The sequence below is a fragment of the Mirounga angustirostris genome, unplaced genomic scaffold (genome assembly GCF_029215605.1).
Source record: "Mirounga angustirostris isolate CCGP_5_RB_7025 unplaced genomic scaffold, mMirAng1.0.hap1 SCAF_6, whole genome shotgun sequence".
NCBI lineage: Eukaryota > Metazoa > Chordata > Mammalia > Carnivora > Phocidae > Mirounga > Mirounga angustirostris.
This window is the reverse complement of record NW_026991714.1, coordinates 129,955,552-129,979,770: the sequence shown is the minus strand read 5'-3', so window position 1 is coordinate 129,979,770 and position 24,219 is coordinate 129,955,552. Positions and strand designations below refer to the sequence as shown.

At 44.2% G+C, this 24,219-nt stretch overlaps 1 protein-coding gene across 3 annotated transcripts in view; it reads left to right on the top strand.

Moving 5' to 3' along the window:
• Window positions 1-6,800, top strand: part of STN1 (STN1 subunit of CST complex) — a 52,418-nt gene extending 45,618 nt beyond the window's left edge. The window contains exon 10 of one of the 3 annotated variants that reach the window (XM_064595238.1): window positions 4,938-6,800. In XM_064595238.1, coding sequence (XP_064451308.1) covers window positions 4,938-4,963 — 26 coding nt within the window. In that variant the 3' untranslated portion in view covers window positions 4,964-6,800. Of the gene's footprint in view, window positions 1-252; window positions 3,071-4,937 lie in introns of those variants that run through there. The other 2 variants (XM_064595242.1, XM_054508374.2) reach the window with 2 other exon arrangements.
• Window positions 6,801-24,219: the final 17,419 nt, after the last annotated feature.

Here is a 24,219-nt window from a genome sequence, read left to right as displayed (position 1 = left end):
ATTGCTCATGCGCTAAAGAGCCACCAAAGGCTTCCCCTGAAGAAGAGGGAATCTGAGCCAACATCCTGGCTCTTAGTGTGCACATTTCAGGAGGCATGAACACTGCATATAGTTTATGGAAGCAGGAAGACAAATAGTGCTACTGTCTTGTCGGGGTTTGTTTGAAGCTCTGTGATTCTCTCCATCTGGTAAACCACCAGTGCTTCTCATCCCTAAAAGACACTTCTTTCTAATTATTTTCCCCTCTGATAGTGTGCCAGGACACTGGCCGAGAGAAAGCCAAGTGGAAAGAAGTCTATTCAGTGATGAGGAACCCAAGATGTGGTGCCAACGATTGAAACCAAGCAAACTTGTAATTTTCCGTCGGGGAAAGCGTCCACACTTTCTTAATAGTGTGGTTTCCCCTCTACAAGTGGCCGCTACAGCAGTTCCCCAGAGAAGCATCTCATTGTTTCCTGACTAGATTAATGTGAAGCATATGGGCAGACTCCGAATGACCGGGATGAGGCTTGCTTGGGAAGCCAGCAGCAGGCGCCGGGAGGAGAGTGGGACCATCCCAAAGGGAAACGGTGCCCATGGATGAAGAACCTTGCAATCGAGTTCATATTCGCATGACAGTCTCCTCTAAATGCAAGCCTGAACTCCCACACAAGTGAGTTTTTATATAGTGCAGGATTTAGTTTTAAATACAGCCTATTTTTATTGAACTCCTATTAAATAAACCCAGACAGATAAGTCACAGCACAAGGCTGTGTTCACAAGAACTCTAAATCAGACCCCAAATTCCTGAAGAGACCGAAGTCTTTCCGTGTGTGTCAAATTAAAGTGCTAGGTTTTCATCTTGGGACATAAAGAGAGGAATTTTGAAGACCACATAATAGCTTTTTCTTTTAGATAGTAAAGTAGCATGTCATTAACTCAGACTGATTTGGTGAAAGGTTTATGTAAATTAGTGAAAAATCTGGAAATAGTGCTATGTTATTACTTTAAGTCTATGCAGTGTTCCGTGTGACATCTGAATTACTATGAGGGAACAGGATGGCTGCTCTTAGAAAACCTGTTTTAATGAATAAGAATTATTTTAATTATGTATCATTTAATTATTATGTGGTATGTGCTGTTCAATATTAATAGGTGATTTTAAAGTACTTGAGCTTTGAGAACATGTCCACACAAAAAATTCTATGTCACTGTTGACAACACTCATTCCTAATAACCAAAAAGTGAAAACAACCCAAATGTCCATGAAGGGATGAATAGATAAGCAAATGTGCATCCATACGATGGAATATTGTTCAGCCACACAAAGGAATGGAATACTGATACATACTCCACGGATGAACCTTGAAAACGTTATGCTAAGTGAAAGATGCCAGATACAAGAGGCCACATACTGTATGATTCCATTTATATGGAGTGTCTAGAATAGGCACAGCCATAGAGAAAAAAATAGATAGTGGTTGCCAGGGCATGAGGGAAGGAGGGGATTGGATAGGACAGGGTTTCCTTTTGGGCTGATGGAATTGTTCTGGAATTAGTGGTGATGTTTGCACAACTGCGAATATACTCCAAACCCCTGAACTGTGAGCTGGCTTGGGGTTCCTGGTGGAATGGTGCCTGAGTTCCAAGGGCAGGCATCCCAAGAGAGAGCACAACCTTCACAACCTTCACGGAAGCCGTATGGCCATTCTGAGCATAGCCCCAGAAGCCGCAGTGTCACTCCCATGGTGTTCTTATTGCCAAAGCTGTCAAAGGCCCACCCAGTTTCCAGAGGAGTGAATAAGCCACCTCCTGATGGGGAGTAACAAGATTCTAGAAGGGCATGTAAAACCAGGAATATTGTCCTGGGCATTTTTGGAAAGCACAATCTCTCACAGACACGTTTCAGCTTTTATACACATATAGCCTCATTCATTTTTTTTAAGATTTTATTTCTTTGACAGTGAGAGAGAGCACAAGCAGGGGGCGCGGCAGGCAGAGGGAGGGGGAGAAGCAGACTCCCCGCTGAGCAGGGAGTCTGATGCGGGGCTCCATCCCAGGACTCCGGGATCATGACCTGAGCCGAAGGCAAGATGCCTAACCAACTGAGCCACCCAGGAGCCCCTAGCCTCATTCTTTAAAAAAAAACAAGAAAAAAAAATTTTTTTTTTTTTTGCTTATCAGTAAGTACAAAGAATGGGGGGAAATGGTCTACCACTTCCCAGGTAGTCTCTTTTTTTTTAGATTATATGCATATTTTTAGAAAAATAACCATGTTAATATTTTGCTTATCTTTCCAGAAAAAAATATATCAGCATTTTATATGTATCCTGGTTTTTCTATTTATTTCTGTATATTCAAGGTTTCTTTCTACTTTAGCGTGCAAGATTGACCACATTCTTTTATTTATTTTTCAGTTGTAAAAAAAAAAATCAGTTGCATTTCTGTATACTAACAAGCTGTTTTAAAATGCAGCTAAGAAAACAAACTCATTTAAAATAGCATCAGAAACAATAAAATACGTAGGAATAAATTTAAACAGGAAGGTAAAAGATCTGTACACTGAAATGTATAAGACATGGATCAAAGGAATTCGAGTGGGCACAAAGAAATGGAAAGATATTCCATGTTCAGGGATTAGAAGCATTAATACTGTTAAAATGCCTCTACCACCCAAAGCAATCTTTATCAAAATTCCAATGACCTGCTTTACAGAAATAGAAAAACCAATCATAAAATTTGTATGGGACCACAAAAGACCCCAGACAGCCAAAGCAGTCTTGAAAAAGAAGAACAAAGTCACAGGCATCACATTTCCTGATTTTAACCTGCAAGTGGCCCTTGAACAACACAGAGGTTAGGGGTCCTAATGCCCCGTGCAGTCAAAATTCAGGTGGAAGTTCGGGCTCCCCCGAAATGTAACTACTAATAGCCTACTGTTGACTGGAAGCCCTACCAATAACATAAAGTCAATTAACACATATGTTGTGTGTTATATATATTATATATGGTATTCTTTTTTTTAATTTTCATTTTTAATTTTCATTTTTTAAAGATTTTATTTATTTATTTGAGAGAATGAGATAGAAAGAGCATGAGAGGGGGGAGGGTCAGAGGGAGAAGCAGACTCCCCGCCGAGCAGGGAGCCCGATGCGGGACTCAATCCCGGGACTCCAGAATCATGACCTGAGCCGAAGGCAGTCGCTTAACCAACTGAGCCACCCAGGCGCCCTATATATGGTATTCTTAACAAAAAGTAAACTAGAGGGAAAAAATGTTATTAAATATCATAAGGATGAGAACATAAATTTATAGTACTGCATTTATCAAAAAAACTCTGTGTATAAGTGGAACTGTATCGTTCAGACCCCTGTTATTCAAGGGCCAACTGTATATTACAAAGTTATAGTCATCAAAACAGTGTTTGACCACATCCTTTTTCTTAAGATTTTATTTATTTTTTTGAGAGAGAGAGGAAGCATGTGAGCAGGTGGAGGGGCAGAGGGAAAGAGAGAACCTCTAGCAAACTCCCTGCTGAACTCGGAGCCCAAAGCAGGGCTCTGTCTCATGACCCTGAGCTGGAATCAAGAATAGCGTGCTTTGGGCACCTGAGTGGCTCAGTTGGTTAAGCGACTGCCTTCGGCTCAGGTCATGATCCTGGAGTCCCGGGATCGGGTCCCGCATCGGGCTCCCTGCTCAGCAGGGGGTCTGCTTCTCCCTCTGACCCTCTTCCCTCTTGTGCTGTCTCTCATTCTCTCTCTCAAATAAATAAATAAAATCTTAAAAAAAAAAAAAAAAAGAATAGCGTGCTTCACCAACTAAGCCACACAGGCGCCCCTGACCACATCCTTTTAAATGGTCACAAAACTCCCTCGTGTGGCTGTCCCTTAATGTATTTAACCATATTGCTATTGAGAAACGTTTAACTGGTTTCCGGTTTGTGTCTGTTGCCACCAATGCTGCAGGAAACATCCTTGTACATTTTTCCTTTCTTGCCATACATTTGCAAGTGTATTTGTATGGTAAATTTTTCGCAGTGCAACTACCAGGAAAGAGGGCATGAGCATTTAAGAATTCGAATAGACATTGACACATTACTCACTGGAAAGACTGATCCATTTATACTCCTATCAATGATTTATGAGTCTACTGTTTGCCTAAAGGCTCATCTATAATTTGTACTATCTGTGGTTTTAATCACCCAACCATCTGAGAGGTAAAAATGATTTCCGGGTTTCCTTTGCGTTTATATTTTTTTACGTATGAGTGGTGTTGATAGGCAACCTCAAGACAGATGCAACTTTGCCCTGGGAAGTAATCATTGATTGCAGAAGAGGCTGAGAATGGTCCTGGTCCTATGTTCTGCGGTGGTATCAGCTACAGGTATTAGCCCAGAGGCCTGCTGCTGAGCTCCCAATCAATGCACAGCTGGAATAAACATCCCGAAGAACTCAAACCTCAAGGTTCCCATTTTTCTACTTCAAGTGCTTGGGTCCCATGCCTGCCCAGATGTAACATATACTAATACACGAAGGCCGCAATCTTTTTGAAACCAGTCGCCGTATTATCAATGCAGACCTCTCATAGACCAGAGGCTCTTCAGCTCTGGCTCATGGACACTAGATTAACTTGAAAACTAAGATCGTTTTTAAGAAAGTGCTAGTTAAGTGGAGAAGACAGTTTTAGGAAAAGAAATAGTTTTAATACCACTTCCACTTTAATCAGCATTGCATAATTATCGTAATAAGGTGATGCTTGTATTTTCATAATTGACCGGATTTGGTACAATTAATGGGGGCACTGGGCAGCAACCCTTTTGATAATCTTCTTGCCTAGAAATTGCTTCCTCAGGGAGAAGGGCTTTTATGTTTTCGTTCTCAGGACAATCAGTGAATGGGGGAAAGAAAGCAGGGGTGAGGACAAAATATCCTTCCATTTTTTTTTGTGCTCTACTTTAGAACAAAGCCATGGCGGCACCACATGAGCTCTGATTGCGGCACGGCTGACTCCTGATGAGTGCAGAATTTTGTCACGGACACAGATCTGTGAATGATCAGTTTATTCTAATATAAATTAGGTGGCAGAACTCTTAGCACAGGGGTTTGTTTTTCCTGTATTTTATTTCTTCTTTCTGAGCAGGAAGCCAGCCCTGCCTCGGGGAGGTTGGTTTGGGGGCCAAATGCAGAAGTTGTTTGTGCAGACAACCTGGCTTATGTTTTCTGGAAGCCTGGAGCCTAGGAGGGATTGGAGATTAGTGGACTCCAGGCACTGCAGACCGGAATGTGCTCCCTACGGTGCCTGAGGCAGGTGGGCAAGATGACAGGTCTTCCATGGAGAGCTTTGTGGTGTCTTCCCGAGGCTTAGAGACTTGGCCTAGGATTCCCAGCTTTCGCCAAGATTCCCAAGCTTGGAACAGAAGCCATGCCAGCCTCCTCCTCTGCAGACACAGCCCGGGAATATCAGCAGAAGACTTGGCCTCAGGAGAAGAGTGGACTCGTCTCCATTTTCCAGGGCTATGTAACCTCCTGGATTTTCATGCATCCCCAGGGAGAGAGAGAGCCTGCCCCACCTGCTACCAACAGTATTATTTTCCTGCCTGCCCAGAGGGTGAGGTCTCCAAGCTCAAGGTAACTTGAAATAAAGAAAGGAATATGACAAGTCTCACTTACATGAGTTTTGGCAGTAAGATTCATATAACTCTACAATTAGAATATATTCAAGGTGACTCTTAGAACAAATTCATGCTCCCACCCACTTACATTCCCGAATGGTCTCTTGAATGGGAGAGAAAGAGAGGACGCCACAGTACCGTTCCAGGGGAATTGCTTATGGCCCCTCCACAGAAGTGTGCTCCCTATGAGAACCACCTGTCCTGTGTCACTGCAGAAATAATCGGCAACCTTCTCCAAGGATCGGGGAGGGAAACTGTGGTAAGCGTTTGTTACATATCCTCAGCGGGGCTCACCTCATCATGAACTGAGAATATTACCTTGTCCTGTGACCATCATGCAAGCCAGCTGGTCAGGGATCACCTAGCAAATAGGACCTAACTTAGGAGAAGGGCCCCAAACCACGTGAGCAGTGAGTCTTCTCCCAACATGAAGAAGCTTGAAAAGGCCTTAGTCACTCCAGCGGCCCTCCCAGCCAAGCCCTGCGCCCCAGGAGGAGTCAGCAAACTGCCCGGGCCTGTGGTTTCTGTCCCGTCCCGGCTTGCCTTGATCTGGTGCAGGGCAAAAAATGGAATCACCACTCCTGGGAATGAGCGCCGGCTTGGGAACACTGGTGTTAGCACAAGCAGAAGCCCCGCCAGGGCAAGCCTGCGAGGGGGACGTGATCTGCTCTTTCTGCCCATTTGTTGCAGGCTCATAACCAGGGAAAATGGGAGGGGGGCAGCTGTGAACCTAGAGCCAGCTGAGTTCTGGTTGTTTCCCCAGGGCTGTAACTTACCTAGACTTAACTCACCGCTGTCATGTTTCCTCCGAAAGTGCTCATGCCACAGTTCACCTGGAGATCTGTGGCAAGCCCAACAGTAGGCACAGAGTGGTGCTTAATAAATGTGCAAATGGATGGGCACTCATTGAGTGCCAGCTGTGTGCAAGGCGTCATGCCAGCTATAGAGGGGGATGCCAAGACAAAGCTCCACCCCTGTCTTTAGGGAACTTTCAGTCAAGTGGGTCATAAGCACATGCCTACATAATTTATAACCCATGGATGCAAATGTGTCTTGTTTGACCCTCAGAGTTTTAAAATTTTCTATCAACATGAGAGACGATGGACTCTGAAAAACAAACTGAGGGTTCTAGAGGGGAGGGGGGTGGGAGGATGGGTTAGCCTGGTGGTGGGTATTGAGGAGGGCACATTCTGCATGGAGCACTGGGTGTTATGCACAAACAATGAATCATGGAACACTTCATCTAAAACTAATGATGTAATGTATGGGGATTAACATAAGAATAAAAAAATTTTCAATCAACATAAAAAAAATTGGCTACCCTCTGTATAGAAAAAAACATTGTGTGTGTGTTTGTGTATGTGTGTCTGAATGTGTATGTGTATGTTTGTGTGTGTGTCCAAAAGGCTTCAGAAGCAACTGGTAACAGAGGTGGCCTCTTCAGTTAGGGAATTGGGGCCAGGAGTGGGTGAGGGACTTACTACACTGTTTTATAATGTTTTTAATGTGAAAATGTAATAACTCTAAAACTAAACAAAATGGGGGAATTCACATAAAAATCCAGATTTCTGGCTTGTCTTGACAACTCAGAATTCTGGCAATACTGGGAACATGTAGCCTGAAAACAGTGTGTGGGTGTGGGGAGGGGCAGCATTAGAGGATTTAAGCTGAGAGCTGGCATCAGATTTACATTTTGGCAGCTGAGTGGAGGAACGTTGCATGAGGGCAAGCTCAAGACCAGAGAGTCGTGGGTGCAGCAGGAAGCGGGAAGGGTAGGGAGGGCCTCAACTGGGACAGTGGCTGGGGGGACGGATTCAGAGACTATTAATGAAGTAGATGGGTAACCGATTTCAGGGTGAAGGAGAGTGGAAATGGCCGGGGCAGCTCCCAGGTTCTGCCAGACAGACCATAGTGCGTGCCACAGGAGTTTTAGGCCAGTGGCAGGGAAAGACAGCCCAGCAGATCTGTGGGCCTTCTGAACTGGAGACAGCAGAAATGCTGGAAGAATGTATATCCTGAGATGCACGGAGAGGCCCACGTAGGAAATGCATGCACTCCCTGGGGTAATTAGCTCCTCTCCTCCATTCCAGGCACCAATAGTGTCTGTGATTGTCTCGGTGATTTACTCAGTGGTTTACGGCTTCTCCGGAGAACGCAGCATGGGATAACTGGAATTTCAGACAATCTTAATGCTTGTGGCTTAAAAGGCAAAGAAGCACCAACTGAGAAGTCATTGAAATCATATTCCTTCAGAGAATGGATTTTCTTGGATCTGGGTGCATCCTTTACAGCTTTATTAGTCACTGCGAAAGCCCTTTTTGGGTCACAAAGCTGCCAGTGGGGTGCTGTTCCTGGGAGGAATACAATTACCTTGAGCAACAAGCCCCAAACAGCAACCCTGCATGCCAACCAGCCAGTCTGCCTGGCAACAGCACCATCCACAGGGAGGGGCAGGTGCCCCAGCCCCGAGGGCTCAGGCAGCCAGAAAATGAACCAGCCTGGGGCTTCCACCATCCTCTTTTCCCTTGAGTTTTGATTTAGTAGTTTGGGGTCTTTCACAAAGGATACAGACAGGTCTGTTCCTTGAAGGCAGGAAGTGAGGGTTCCCAGCCCCTGCTTCTGCGAACGGCATCTAGGACAGTTTTTTTTTTTTTGGTTTTTGGGTTTTTTTTTTTAAGATTTTATTTATTTTTTGACAGACACAGCGAGAGAGGGAACACAAGCAGGGGGAGTGGGAGAGGGAGAAGCAGGCTTCCTGCCGAGCAGAGAGCCCGACGCGGGGCTCGATCCCAGGACCCCGGGATCATGACCCAAGCCGAAGGCAGACGCTTAACGACTGAGCCACCCAGGCACCCCCTGTGACAGTGTTTGATCACATTTGCTATGTGAATCCGAGTTGAAAATACTCTCCCTTTGAGGTTTGGTGGTCACATATCAATTTCTTAATGCAGTGACCTCCGCTTTAATCCATGATGTAACAAAGACATTTGAAGTAAAATCACACTAACGTTAAGTACTTGATAATAGCTAGTGATTATTGAAAGTCGTGCACCCATCACTCAGCAAACTTAAATCTTCACATATACCCAGATAGGGAGATACTATTATTATTCCCATGCTGCATGTGAGGGAATTGAGGCCGAGACTAAGTTGCCTAAGAGGACATAGCAAGTAAGTGGCAGAGCCAGGTTGGTACCCAGTGAGATTCACCACTGGGCTGTCTTGCGTTCAAGACCAGAGAAGCCTATTCTGTGGTGGTTCTCACCGGTGAACACAACACAGTATCTTCACCTAGATACATAAGCTGTGTTTTCACTACACCTGAGGCTGGGCAAGAATGCCACTTCTCCTGATAAAGTCATAGAGGATGCCACGCTGAGCGGGTGAGATGACATCATGTCCCACACACAGCATGGGGGATGCAGGTATTTACTGACACATGTAGGACAACGGGATCAGGCCTGCGAATATTCTTTCTTTTTTTTTTTAAGATTTTATTTATTTGAGAGAGAGAGAGAGAGCAAGAGAGAGCACGAGTGGGGAGGAGAGGGAGAAGCAGGCTCCCTGCTGAGCAAAGAGCCGGATGCGGGGCTCGATCCCAGGACCCCAGGATCATGACCTGAGCCGAAGGCAGCGGCTTAACCGACTGACCCACCCAGGCGCCCCAAGGGCTCACGAACATTCTTATCTGAACAGCAATACAGCCCCAGAGCGAAACTAAAAGAATAGTTCAGAAACCTCCAGAGGGTTTGGTTTGGCCCATACAGTATTGATATTCTCAGGCGTTATTTTTTTTTAATATTAAAAATCTTTAATTATGAAATATTTCAAACATACAGAACAAAATAAGGTAGAAAACCTAGACACCACGGAGACAGCTATTCTTAATTTCCCGTACATGCTTCAGTTCTCTCTCTTTAAGGAAACATGATGTTAGAGATACAGGTAGAAACCAACCCCATTCCTCCCCTGCCTCCACCCCCACACGTGACCTTGAGGTTGATAGGCATCATTCCCATGCAGATTTTTTATTGTGGCATAAATTACAAGGAGGAAATTGTACAAATCTTAATCACACAGCTTGATGAATTTCTACCTATGTATATTCCCAAAACAAGATCTAGATCAAGAACACGTCCAGGACCTCAGGGGGCTCGTTTGCCTCACATTTCAAAAATAAATTGATGGAGTTGCCAACATTGAAAAGTTTAAAAATTTAGAGATTTAATGTAAAAACCCAAATGTCTAGCTTCTCTTGAAACTTTGGAAAATATGATCACACTAAGCTCATCTTCTGGCTCAGAGACCGAATGGCAGCTTGCTCACATTAGACGGGGCGTGAGGTCCCCAGTTTACCTACTGTTATTATCCAGTCCATCTTGTTTGCTTATATAATCTAACCTCATCCCCTGAAAGGTGCCTCTTGTTTAAAATATCTCAAAAGTAATGCAAATCAAAAAGGCTGAGAACAATTACCTTTAGCCATCTTAAGGAAGGCAGAGTTTGAGGAAAAAAGCGCTCTTCTTCCCCACCTGCTCAGTGATTTGGTAAGCTGCTGACATTGCCATCAAACAAAAAGGGACCAGATTCTCCAGGTCTTTGCTACTCAAAGTGTGGTCCTTGGATGGGCAGTGTCAGCATCATCCAGGAGCTTGTTAGAAATGCAAACTCTCTATGGGGCACCTGGGTGGCTCAGGTCATGATCCCAGGGTCCTGGGATTGAGCCCAGCATCGGGCTCCCTGCTCAGCAGGAAGCCTGCTTCTCCCTCTCCCACTCCCCCTGCTTGTGTTCCCTCTCTTACTGTGTCTCTCTCTGTCAAATAAATAAAATCTTTAAAAAAAGAAATGCAAACTGCCAATTCCCTCCCCAGACCTCCTGTATTAGTCAGCTGGGGCTGCTATGTATGATAAAGTTCCACAGACTGGTGGCTTAAACAACAGAAATTTATTTTCTTACAGTTCTGGAGGCTTAAAGTCCAAGGTCAAGGTGTATGCAGGGTTGGTTTCCTCTGGAGCCTCTCTACTTGGCTTGTAGATAGCCATCTTCTCCTTATGTCTTCCCTCTGTGTCTGTTTATATTCCCCTCTTCTTATAAGGAGATCAGTCCTCTTAGGTGGATTAGAGCCCACCTCAAGGACCTAATTTAACCTTAATTACCTCTTTAAAGACCATATCTCCAAATGCAGTCACATTCTAAGGTAGTAGGGGTCAGGACGTCAACGTATGAGTTTTGAGGGAACACTGTTCAGCCCATAACACCCACTAAATCAAGATTTACATTTTAACGAGATCCGCAGGAAACTCACGTACACATTAAAGTTGAGGAAGCACTGCCCAGTGCCTGCTCCCTAGTGGACAAAACCCCAGTGGGTCTGTCGTGGGTACAGGCAAAGGAGGGGGGGTGATTTTTTAGATGAACTTCCTCTCCATCCCATAGGTCCGGTAGGGTGGGAATACTGAGAAACCTAAGGTCAGTTCCTTCTTGAGGGGGAGTCCCTGTTCTGGAGGAGCAATGTGAGCAGGTGAGGTTAACACGTGAGGCCTGATGCACCAAAGCTGATGTGAATATGACCCACGGGAGTGAAGAGCCTCCTCCTGAAAACAGGTTGGAATGCTGGTAATGAGCAGCAAAGAGGTCATTTCCATCTGGCTATTATCTGCAGGCTTCTTCTATCAAGGTGAGAGGCATGTCTCTGGGATTTCCTGGAATGGGGACCAGGAAGATACCACACTGCATTCCTCCCCATCCTGTATGAGCTCATTTACCACCTCTGTCCTAGGCCTGATACTATGGTGACAGTTGCCATGGAGATAGATACTCCTAGACAAGGTTGAAGCTAATCCCCACCCATACTGTCAATCATATGGTTTAAACTAGAGATTTCTCCAGCTGTGTTCCATGAAACTATAAGGTGCTTCTTGGGTTTTATAAACATTCAAATCTCAATTAAAAGTATTTTAAATTTGTTTTTTAAATAATGTAGATTCTTAGGAGAAAAAAATCAAGCAGTTGTTTTCAGTATAGAATATACTGAAAAGTGAATGTCCAAATTCCCATCTGACAGAGTAGCTTGTTTAAAGCTAATCCCTTCTACAAATAATGATTAGGAATTCTGGACACACACACACACACCCAAAAAAACAAACCCAGGAAACTACTTGATGGCACTGGAGAGCATCCAGAGAGTAAAGGAAGGGAAACTCCACATTCGTATAGCTTTTCCCTAAGGCAATCATTCTCAAACTTTAGTGTGTATTATTATCTCTGCAGAGCTTGTTAGAGTGTAGATGGCTGGCCTCCAGCCCCAGAGTTTCTGATTCACTAGGCCTGGGGTGGGGCCCAAAATTTTGCATTTCTAACCAGTTCCCACATGATGCTAATGCTGCTGGTCTGAGGACCACACTTAGAGAGCCTCAGTCAGCTTGCACAGGGTAGGGGTCATTGAGGGACTAATGATTCTGAGAAGGAGTTTGCAAAAACAGTGACTGAAACTTGAGGAGAAAATTCTGGCAAGGAGAGAGCCACAGAGTGGAAAGCCCCCAAATATGTGTAAAAATTATTCTCAAATCCTTGGCTGATCCTTGAACTGTACATGTCCAGGTGAGACTCCAAGGATTCCAAGCGGAACACATCAGCTGAGGGCTGACAGAGATTGAGCAGAGATTGCTGCCATTGCCCATCACAGGGAAGACAGAATTTGGAGTTGAAAGTCTTGCCAAGCTATAGCAGTTTGGTAAACAGCCCAAGCCTTCAGTTGAAACTGTGGAAGGGCCACACTCAGAGTAAAGACTGTATCTCTGACTAAGGCATTTACCCTAGCAGTAAGGTTAAAACCAAAATAGACCCACCCCAACAAAACCTAAAAGCAAGTTTTAAGAGACGTAATCCAACCAATAATTTCTCTGCCTATTGCAAGAAAGTGTTCATCAGAGGAAGATAACAGAGTCCAGTCTCTAGAACATATTCACAATGTTCACTATAAAAAATTACTAGATACGTGAACAAAAGGAAAAATATGACCCATAATTAAGACATAAGTCAGTCAATAGAAACAGACTCAAACCCAGACGGACAAGGACTTTATTTTATTTTATTTTACTTTATTTTAAAGATTTATTTATTTATTTTGAGAGAGAGAGAGAGCAAGAGAGCAGGGGAAGGGGCAGAGGGAGAGAATCTTCAAGCAGACTCCCTGCTGAGCACGGAGCCTGACGCCAGGCTTGATCCCATGACCCTAAATCATGAACTGAGCTGGAAAGCTTAACTGACTGAGCCACCCCGGCACCCCAAAACAAGATAAATTCTTAATGAATATACTTTAATGAGCATAGAACAGATAAGCATGTGTAAACATGAATTATGTCTTTCTATTATTAATCTAAAAATCAGTTCTTAAATTCATAGCTCTAAATTCAAAATGGAAATGGCCATTAATGATTTGAAAGTCAGACAAGGACTTTAAAATAACTTTGATAAATATGTTAAAGAGTCTACAATAAAAGATGCATATACTGGGTGAAGAGATGAGAAATTCAGGAGAAATCTGGAAACTAAAAAAAGAATCAAATGGAAATTGTAGGACTGAAAAACACAGTATCCAAAAAGTGATTCTCCTGCTCTTTATTCTCACGCCTAATCCAACTTTCTGCCCCAGAGTTAAATGTCTGTAGTAAGGTTCTTTGGTTGTAAATAAAGTTTGGGGACGCCTGGGTGGCTCAGTCACTTAAGTGTCTGCCTTTGGCTCAGGTGATGATCCCAGGGTCCTGGGATCAAGTTCCGCATCAGGCTCAGTGCTTCTCCCTCTGCCTGCCGCTCTCCCTGCTGTGCTCTCTCTCTCTCTCTGACAGATAAGTAAAATCTTTATTTTTGTTAAAAACTTTATTTTTTTTTTAAGATTTTATTTATTTATTTGAGAGAGAGAGAGTATGAGCAGGGGAGGGGCAGAAAGAGGAGGAGAGGTAGAAACAGACTCCCCACTGAGCAGGGAGCCCGACACGGGGCTTGATCCCAAGACCCCAAGACCATGACCTGAGCTGAAGGCAGCCGCTCAACCAACTGAGCCACCCAGGCACACCATAAATAAAATCTTAAAAAGAAAAAAAAAGAACAACGATAAAGTCACTAACTAACTTATGCCAACGTGGTGATGTGTAGAGAAGTCCACAAACTGAACTATGAGGAGGGACAGAGTGGACCTGGTTTAGGATCAACTGTCCTAGGATTCAAATGCCACAAAGATGCCCCTGATGCTCGTCTCTTGCCTCTCTCTGAGAATTCGCTGTATACTCTTGCACTGTGAAAGGCTTCTCTGTGAGGTGAGAGAGATGGCCGAGGTCAGCTTTGGGACTTCATAGCTCTGAGAGGAAAGAGATTCTCCTCGATTAGCACCAGTTAGAAAAATCCCGGGAAGTTTTCTGGTTCTTCCAATGTGGGTTACATTCTCTCCATGGACAATCACAATTGCAGTGGTGTGGGCTGTTATTCATGGCTTGGATCAGGTCCCCAGTTTCAACCAATGGCTAGGGAGGCAGTTCTTCTGGGGACAAGAACAGTTCTTCAAAAGGAAAGAGGTGGCCCAGGTGTGGTAAGTGGGAGAACTACTTTGCGTTGGACAGCACTTCATTTTGTGCCTAGCCCACCCTTATCAGTTAGGTGGGAATCCCTCTACCTCATTTAAGGTGCACGGCGTCTAACTGTGGGCTCCCCTCAAAGCAGTCCCAGGTCAATGATTTGGATGCAAGTCATTTTAGAGGGACATAATCCAGAGAAGCGCGGTGAGGGCATGGGAGAAGTGAGACAGGAAGGGGAAAAAGCCAATGAAGGTATGTTAATGAGCAGATTAGCACTTTGGGCAATTGGTGATCAATCCCACTGTGCCCCTCGAGAGACTCTGTGGACACACCTTGAGGATGGTCCAAAGAATGAGTGGGGGGATTTAGTCACTAACTCTAGTTCCTTACTGGTTGTATGTTAACTCACAGGGGCTATAGCTTCTGGAGAGGACAGCCAGAGAAAGTTCTCAGACAGAGAAACACAGGTGCTAGAGGGGAGAGGTTGCCAATGGGTATGGGAAGTCCACAGAAGCTGCAGGTCTCTGGAATGGGCTGAGGGGACATGAGCAGGCACCGCCAGTGCTTGATACACATCTATAAGTCTCTCCATCAACACAATTCGGCTACACATTGCTCTGTGAAAATTAAAATTTCAAAACTATGTTTTAACTATGTTTAAAACTCAGGCAACAATATCCACACCCAAATGTGTTATAATTCCAAGTGGGAATACATTGGCGACCACAGGGCAACTGCACTCTTTATCATTCACATGTCAGTCCTGCAGTAACCTGTTCCCGGGGTTATACTTCTCATCGAGGCACGATCCTGCTATAGCCATTAGACACGAGTGCCTGAATAGCTATGGTGAAAAACAGGATATTTAAGAAGGAAATTTGAGTATGATGAGTTTGATCAGGACAAGATATCAAATATCCCACCTTAGACCAATTCTTCAAAGCCTCAGCCTCACTGATGAAAGCAACGTACTGGAAATCTCGTGCAAAGCCCACTCCAAGGCTAGAAAGAACAACGATATTTAGTCATTTGGGGAAGTCACCTTTTATGGCAATAAAAATTACCCAAGTCCTAAATGTGTTTTGTGTAGTAAATTCTGCAAATTAGCTTTACAGACCCTGCCAAGCTGCAATGCCATTTTGAGACTAAACAGTGGAGCATGAAAACAAGGCTTTCCGTTTCATGCCACGGAAATCGAACAGCTTCATGCTTTTGTAAAAACATATGCAAAGAAGTCTGGTGATGAACACGCACTTCCAGTGCCGCCCATAAATAACACATTGCACACGGAGGAGAAGAACGTACTATTAAGGAGAAGCTTAGAAAACCTCAAGCTGTTATCAGTCGGATTTATCAGGAATCGAGCAACAAGCAGTGAGCACTTTGAAGGAGCAGGTCTCTGTGAAAGAGTGACAAGCACCATTGCCTGATCATTCCACCCGGAGAGAAATTGGCAAATGCACCAATCACACTAAAAAGGCAAGTTCCTTAAGGACAGAGCTCTGGTCTAGCTTGCTCCCAGAGTAAGCACGCAATCGTTATTGAATAAATCGATGAACCCAAGTTGCTTAATGTTTGAAGGTGAAGGTTATGTACGGTCTTCACACACCAGCAGGACCAGAGAAAGATGTGCTCCTCTGAGTAATGATGATGATGATGGTGGTGGTGGCGGCTAACGGTTACTGAAGATTCACCGCATGCCCACACGGTGCTGACCATTTTCCAAGAATTGGAAATGACCCCCCCAAATTAAGTTTTATTATCCCCATTTTATAGGCAAGAAACTGAGCTTAGAAAGGTTAAATAATGACTCACACAAAGCTTAAAAAGGTTGCACAAAGAATAATGGCAGAGCAGGAATCCAAACCCAGACCCACACGCTTTCTGCATCGCACAGCTCTGCCGCATATGGTCCAAATAGCTATTGTGAAGAAGATCTAAAAACACACACGGACCCTGAAATACTGGCAAAAATATAGTAGCGACAGTCAGAGGGTGAGAAAATAATGACTGGGGTGGGGGGAGTGAGGAAGTAGTGGCTTCTGTCGGTTTCTGTCTGAGGGTTCAGTGTCACATTGTCGCCAGCCAGACCCCAAGACCTGACTTTTACCGCTCAGTTGCTTGGACCCACCCACTGACCTGGGTCCCACGTTTTTCCTTAAGCTCTTCTTTGCAGTCTTAACTCAGGCAAAAGACCCCACGGGCAGAGCATCCCATGATGGAAACTGAAACTACCCCTTAAGCAGTAACAACTCCCCAGAGGAAGAGCTCCAGCAGACGCAGACCAATTTGAACTTAACCCCCAACTCACGCCTGCGCAGGTGGACCATGAAGTGACCCATGGAGTCCAAGAGACCAACAGTTACCTTTACCTCCCTGAAATACTAAAATCTCCACCCAAGGAGGAGCATAAGCCTCATTTCCATAACATACAGTGTACGTATAGGCATGTTTCCTTAAGGCACAGTAGTAACCTTATGCCTGCCTTTACATATGATGACAAGATTCCCCTTTCTAAATATTCATCTTAACCCTAAATAAAAGGAACCCATTCACTCTTGCCCAGGGAGTCACAGCTTCGGAAGTTATTCCCTTTGTTCTTTTTTTTTTTTTTTTTTTAAGATTTTATTTATTTATTTGAGAGAGAGAGAGTGAGCACGAGAGGGGGGAGCGGGAGAGGGAGAAGCAGACTCCCCGCCGAGTAGGGAGCCCGATGCGGGACTCGATCCCGGGACTCCAGGATCATGACCGGAGCTGAAGGCAGTCGCCCAACCAACTGAGCCACCCAGGCGCCCTATTCCCTGTGTTCTTATTTGCTGCACCTGATGCTGGGCAACAATAACAAAATACAGAAATAGATGTCTTTTTATGCCTATCAAAGCACATTCGTTGTCCCTACTGATTGATTTTATATTTCCATTTTAAATAATTTAAAAATTATGAATATTTCCAACATACTTCACAGTACAGACAGCAATATGAAAAATAAGTTCTCGGGGCGCCTGGGTGGCTCAGTTGGTTAAGCGACTGCCTTCGGCTCCGGTCATGATCCTGGAGTCCCGGGATCGAGTCCCATATCGGGCTCCTTGCTCAGAGGGGAGTCTGCTTCTCCCTCTGACCCTCCCCCCCTCATGTGCTCTCTCTCTCTCATTCTCTCTCTCAAATAAATAAATAAAATCTTTAAAAAAAAAAAAAAGAAAAATAAGTTCTCATCACCCAAGTTTAAAAAATATGAGTATTTTACCACATTCAATTCTTTTTTAAAAGATGTGTATTACTACAATTACAGAATCTTCTGGTTCCCCTCTCTCACCATTATCCTGAAGTTGGTATGTGTTCTTCCTGTCCATTTTAATATTTTAACCACAGCTGTTTATATCCCTAAACATATGTATATTATGTATAGTATGGTTTTTTTATTTTTAACATTTATGTAAATGGTATACTGTACATACCCTTCTGCAACATGCATTGTTTTCACTCACCAGAATGTTGTGGAGATTTATCCAGGCTGACTTGTTTAGTTTTATTTCATTCATTTTTAAGAAAACTGAGGTCTGTCTTAGTCAATTCTGGCTACTATAACAAGAATTTCATAGGCCAAGTGGCTTAAACAACAGATGTTTATTTCTCATAGTTCTGGAGTCTGGTAAGTCTGTGATCAGAAGGCCAGCATGGATGGGTTCTGGTGAGGACTCTCTTCTTGGTTTCTTCACACAGGTGGGAGGTGGGGTAGGGGAGGAGAGAGAGAGAAGAAACAAGCTCTCTTGTGTCTCTTCTTATAAGGGCACTAATCCCATCATGAGGGCCCCACCCTCCTGACCTAATTACCTCCCAAAGTCCCCATCTCCAAATACCATCACACTGGGGATTAGGATTTCAACATAAGATGTTTTTGGGGTGGGTAGAGGTGGGGTACACAAACATTCAGTCCATAGCAAGGTATAATATATATAACACTGAAGTATTCAACTCTAGTGCATGGCTTACAACTTCCACCCAGATCAAGATGAACACCATTGCCAGCACCCACAGTCCTCTGTGACCCCTCCCAGTTTATACTTCTTAGAGGCAACCACTAATATGCTCTCTAGTAGCAGAAATTAATTTTGGCTGTTTTGAACTTTATATAAACCAATTCATACAGTAGGTGCCCTTTGAGTCTTTTTTTTTTTTTTTTTAAGATTTTATTTATTTGAGAGAGAGTGAGCAAGAGCAAGCACAAGCAGGGAGAGTGGCAGAAGGAGAGGGAGAAGCAGACTCCCCACTAAGCAGGGAGCCCAATGCGGGACTCGATCCCAGGGCCCTGGGATCGTGACCTGAGCCGAAGGCAGACGCTTAACCGACTGAGCCACCCAGGCACCCTGGATCCGTCTTCTTTTGCTCAACATTGTGTCTGTAATCATCCAGCGTGTTGTCCATAGCAGCTGTTTGTTCTTTGTCACGGGTATATAGTATCCTATTGTATGAATGTAACACCATTTATTGATCCACTCAGCTTTGGTGGACATCGGAGTGGCTTTAAGTTTTGTGTAGTTATGAAAAATCCTGCTTAAATACTTAAGTTCCTTTTTTTTTTTTTTTTTTTTGGTGGACGTATGCACTAATTTCTCTTGGATCTATACTAGGAGTGAAATTATAGGGTCATAGTAGGGGCATACTATACAGAGTTGAGTGGTTGCAACCGATCATATGGCCCCCAAAAGTAAAAAATATTCACTACTGTTGAGTTAATGAAAACTTGTCAGACATTGTTCTCAGCACGGGGCTGTATCATGATGAGAAAATAGCCCAACATCCCTGTGCTTATAGAGCTGGCATTCTTATGTTTTAATAATATCATGACTTAATAATCAGACATCCTCTACATGATTTCTTGGCTATCCATTGGTGAGAATTTTCTATTTTGTTTCTAAAAATCTGAACAGTGGTAATCCACCATGTGTTAAGCAGGGTAGACAAATAGCTAAGTTTTGGCCTGAAAGGGTGGGACTTTCCAAGGATCTGCTGGCACAAAAGGTCCAGTTCCTGCCACATTAAACAGCATCCTCCAAGTGGAAATTACAAATCCCTCCGCATGAGCACCTCCCATCTCCTGGAATATTCTTGCAGTGGGCCTGTACAGGATGCTTTGCGCTTGTAGACTGGGCTGGGCCAGCTCTGACCCCAGCCAGCAGACAGCCCTGTAAGTCAGCAGGGGTCACCCCCAGCTGCAAGGTCAATGTGCAGTACTCTATGGCCTAGAGCTATTTCCTTGAAAGGAATGATTGGCTTTAAGTTAAGTTCAAACTTTTAATATGCCTCCCAAGAAGTTAACTATTCAGAAAACTTCCTCCTCTCCCCTCCCCCAAAATTAAAAAATGAGAGAGAACTTCAAAAAATAGGAAACATTTGACCTCCATGAAAGTTAAAAAAAAAAAAGAAAGAAACTCTTAAAATATCTTTTAAGATTCTGAAGCTATATCCATGTAAGTTACTTTTACTCATAGGAAGTATGTGAGTGACATTATCCAAGTATGGAAAACCATGAAATAAAAGATGATTCAGAAAACATTGCTTTCAATCCATGTAATAACGCCTTAGTCTGAATGTAGAGGAAGAAGTGCACATGTAATAGAAAATTTATTTCTCCCAGCCCTCTTTAAATAAATGCTGAACAAATATTTAAAAAATAGAGATTGGAAGGGGTCCCAAAGTCTTGATTTTCCCTTGCCTATTTCATTGTTTCCTCCACCTAGACTGTGAACTCCACAAAGGAGGACATTCTTGTTTTCACTAAATTTCCATTTGTGGGGGCACCTGGGTGGCTCAGTGGGTTGAGCATCCGCCTTCAGCTCGGGTCATGATCCCAGGGTCCTGGGATGGAGCCCCGCTCATCAGGATCCCTGTTCAGCAGGGAGTCTGCTTCTCCCTCCCCCTCTCCCCCTGCCTGTGCTCTCTGACTCTTTCTCTGTCTCTGTCAAATAGGTGGATAAAATCTTTAAAAAAAAAATTCCCATTTGTGGAATAAATACACGAGCATGGTGCTCATTCAGCACAATTCCTGGCACAGCACACACTAGGGGCTTATTAAATAACTGCTGAGAGGGGCGCCTGGGTGGCTCAGTCGGTTAAGCGACCAACTCTTGATTTCAGCTCAGGTCATGATCTCAGGGTTGTGAGATCCAGCCCCATGTTGGGCTCCGCGCTCAGGGCAGAGTCTGCTTGAGATTCTCTCTCCCTTTGCCCCTCTCCCCACTCACTCATGCTCTCTCTCTCAAATAAATAAAATCTTTAAAAAAAATTACTGTAGGGGCACCTGGGTGGCTGTCAGTTAAATATCTGCCTTCAGCTCAGGTCATGATCCCAGAGTCCTGGGATCCAGCCCCACATCGGGCTCCCTGCTTCTCGGGGAGCCCGCTTCTCCCTCTGCCTCTGCCCCTCCCTCCCCCCTCATACTCGTGCTCTTTCTCTCTCTCAAATAAATAAAATCTTAAAAAAAAAAATTGCTGTGATTACTATTGTTATTGTTACTATGATGACGATGATGGTGATGATGATGATAGCTAAAGGGAATTTTTGATATTGACTAGATCAGCCCCCATATATTATAGACTAAAAAAAGTTAGAGAACTGGGGCGCCTGGGTGGCTCAGTCGTTAAGCGTCTGCCTTCGGCTCAGGTCATGATCCCGGAGTCCTGGGATCGAGCCCCGCATCGGGCTCCCTGCTTGGCGGGAAGCCTGCTTCTCCCTCTCTCACTCCCCCTGCTTGTGTTCCTTCTCTCACTGTGTCTCTCTCTCTATCAAATAAAATCTTTAAAAAAAAAAAAAAGTTAGAGAACTGAATAGCACCACCATTCCCCCAGTTGTGCAGTCCACCACCACCCTCCAACTGTCCTTAGCACCTCTGTTTCCCTCATCCCTGATCAACATCACCAAACAGAGGCCACTCTACCTCCAGCAGTTCCCTTCACTTCACCCCAACGTCACCATCCTACTCCAAGCTATTGTCACCTCTTGCACTGCACTGTAGAATTTCTCGCAGGCCCCTCATCCACTGGGCCCTTCACCAGGCGACTACAGTGATCCTTTTAAAATGCAAATTAAGGGCGCCTGGGTGGCTCAGACGGTTAAGCATCTGCCTTTGGCTCAGGTCATGATCCCAGGGTCCTGGGATCAAGTCCCACATCGGGCTCCCTGCTCAGCGGGGAGCCTGCTTCTCCCTCTGCCTCTCTCTCTCTCTGTCTCTCATGAATAAATAAATAAAATCTTAAGAAAAAAAAAATAAAATGCAAATTTAAAAAATATTATGACAGAAGGACATGTGCGCTATAAAATTTTTAAGTTTTTAAATAAATTAATTTTTAAAATTTAAGACTTTATATTCCCACCCAAGAGACGACCACCATTCGTACTTTAGCATATGTTTGCCTCACCTTGATAACATTTGTCACAATTATAATTTTACACTTATTTGTATGATTTTTAAAACAATGTATATCTTCCCTAAAGGTGATAAAATTCTCTGAGGATAAGGACTTTGGTCTGGTTTGCCCCACATGTAGGCCCAGTTCCTGGCAGAGTGGGTGAACGTGTTGATAACTTAAATATTCATTGAGCAAATAAATAAACAAGTGAAGTCCTCGAAAAAGTAAACAATAATTTAGTAGGTGTATTCTGGGGTGTGTGGGTCACTCACATCAGCCTTTTTTCTTAGAAGGTCGGTTGACTCTCAAGAGAAATGTTTATAATACATGAGTCCACCCCATGATAATTGATTGGGTCAGGGTGGACATATGACTGAAGCTGGGCCAATGAGATTGCATTTCCTGGGAAGTGGGATCTGGACTAAGGAGGCAGCCTGTGGGTCCCAGGTGTGTCTGGAATTGAGAGACTGGTAGATACTGGGGCACTGGGGACCCTTGCTATGTGGGTGAAGAAGCAGAGAAAAACAGTCTGCAGATAGAGAAGAATAAAACAGAGCACACAGTGCTAAGCAGGGATGGGGAAAATGAGCACGTTCTCAAAGATTTGCTACTTCTTGGTTCTACTGAGACGCCCAATGTCTGTGGAGAAGGAGACCCCACTGTATATTGGAAATAAAGCCCCTTCTTTTTTTTTAGCTGGCCTAGCTCAATTTTTAGTACTTGTAAACCAGAGTCTTAACTAAGGTATGCACTATTCATATAGTAAGCAGTAAGAGTTATCAAAGTGATCATAGTAATCTGCCTAGGGCAACACCTTGTTGGCAGGCCAAATCCCTGCCAGATTCACCTAGGTGGGAAAACCCAAGAAAGCTTCCTGCTCTAGCCTATGGGGGTAAGCAGTGAATCAGCTATGGGGATAATTTCTGCTTCAGACAGAGAAGGCAGGACATAAGCTGGAGTCAGACGTGACTTTCAGAGTCTTGAATCTTTCACCTGAAATAGACATATGGGTTCAAACAGGATGAAGAACAGTAATTTCGATGACATTTTTGAATACGGAACTGAAAAAAAGAAAAAAAAAAGAGGGTCAAACCAAAACCAGACTCATATTTTTGGTTATTTGTGGCTTCAGGCTATTTAAAGAAACTGCCTTTGAATTCCCCAAGGATTTTTTGTTGTTGTTGTTCTGTTCTTTTTGTCATCCAGCGGCTAACTTAGGGTTTGCTGGCTTCTGGAAATTCCAGGGGATTTTGAAAAAGAAAATCTTTGGTGGTTTATGGTTAAATGGAACTCTGCAGATTGATCTTTTATACAAGACAATGCTGGTAACCCCCTACCAGGCAGGAATGCATCTGAAGGCATATTCAGTAGCTGAGCTAGATGTACGAAACTGTCCACGCTCCCATCCTGAGGGTCTTAAAACACAACGCACTGGTTTGGGGACCAGATGTCTGGAGTTATAGAATAATACTATTTTCTCTCTGTGACTCTAATTGTGTCCTTGTCCTCCTTGGCCATGCAAGTCATCAGATTTCCCTTTGGTATTCCAGGGGCTTGGTCATTTAATAAGGCGGGAACTTGGAAGTAGTTCTACCAAAGAATTCTGCTGCCTAAGAACACTTACCAGAGTCAAGGCTAAGACAGGAGGCGGAGGCTCTCAGTGATACCACGAAAAGAAGCCTGTTGAGATTGTGTTGATATTCTTACTGTGTTAGGAGACAGAGAGAAAGTGGCTTCCCCCACCTGACAGTTTGGCAAGCAGGAGGGGCCTGTTATTATGGCTGCAATTATTGAATAGTGGGGTTGAACAGATAGGGCAGTTCCAGCACCTCATCCTGATCCCATTCCATGGCAACCAAAGAGAGGCGAAGTCTGGCCAGCAATTTACCTTTCTCTGGAGAAAATGGAAGTTGGCCTCACTGTCTATTCCAAATTCAGGAGGGACTAACAATCCTTAATACACTCCCCAAACATAAGACTATTAGGGCTGATCTGAAAGAGAGAGAGGGACAGAAAAAGAAGGAAGAAAAGAAAGAGAGAGAGAAGCACAAATGCCCTGGATGCTCATAGTCTATAAATTGGCAGGTCATTCATGCCTGGCCAGAGGTCAGCTGAGGACTGAAAGGGATACCTTGGGGCCAGCTGCTGGAGTTAAAGGTGCTAAAACCACTTTGGCCAGGAGGGGGCCCCAAATTTCACTCAAATTTACACCTCTCTGGGCAAGAGTCCACCTATACCTCACTTTACATAGTAGTTTTCCCACCATCCTATGGCATGGAAGGGACCAGAGAGATCATCAGAGACCCAGAGAAGGGAAGTGACGTCAGTGTCACCAGGCTGGATTGTGGTTGAGCAGGACTAGAAACCAGGTTGTGTAAGCCGTGCTCTAGAGCTCTGTTCAACTCTTCTTAGACAGCTTAGCACCTACAGGTATCTGTTGAGAGCCCAGAAATTTAAAAGGACAACTGTTTCTTGAGTGCCTGGAATGTATAGAGCCCTTGTGTTGGATGGGAGGGCGGGGCTGGCAGGTGGCCAGGTGCTATGGTGGGGGCCGGGAGGGAAAGGGTGGTGCCAGGATCTGTGTTCACAGTC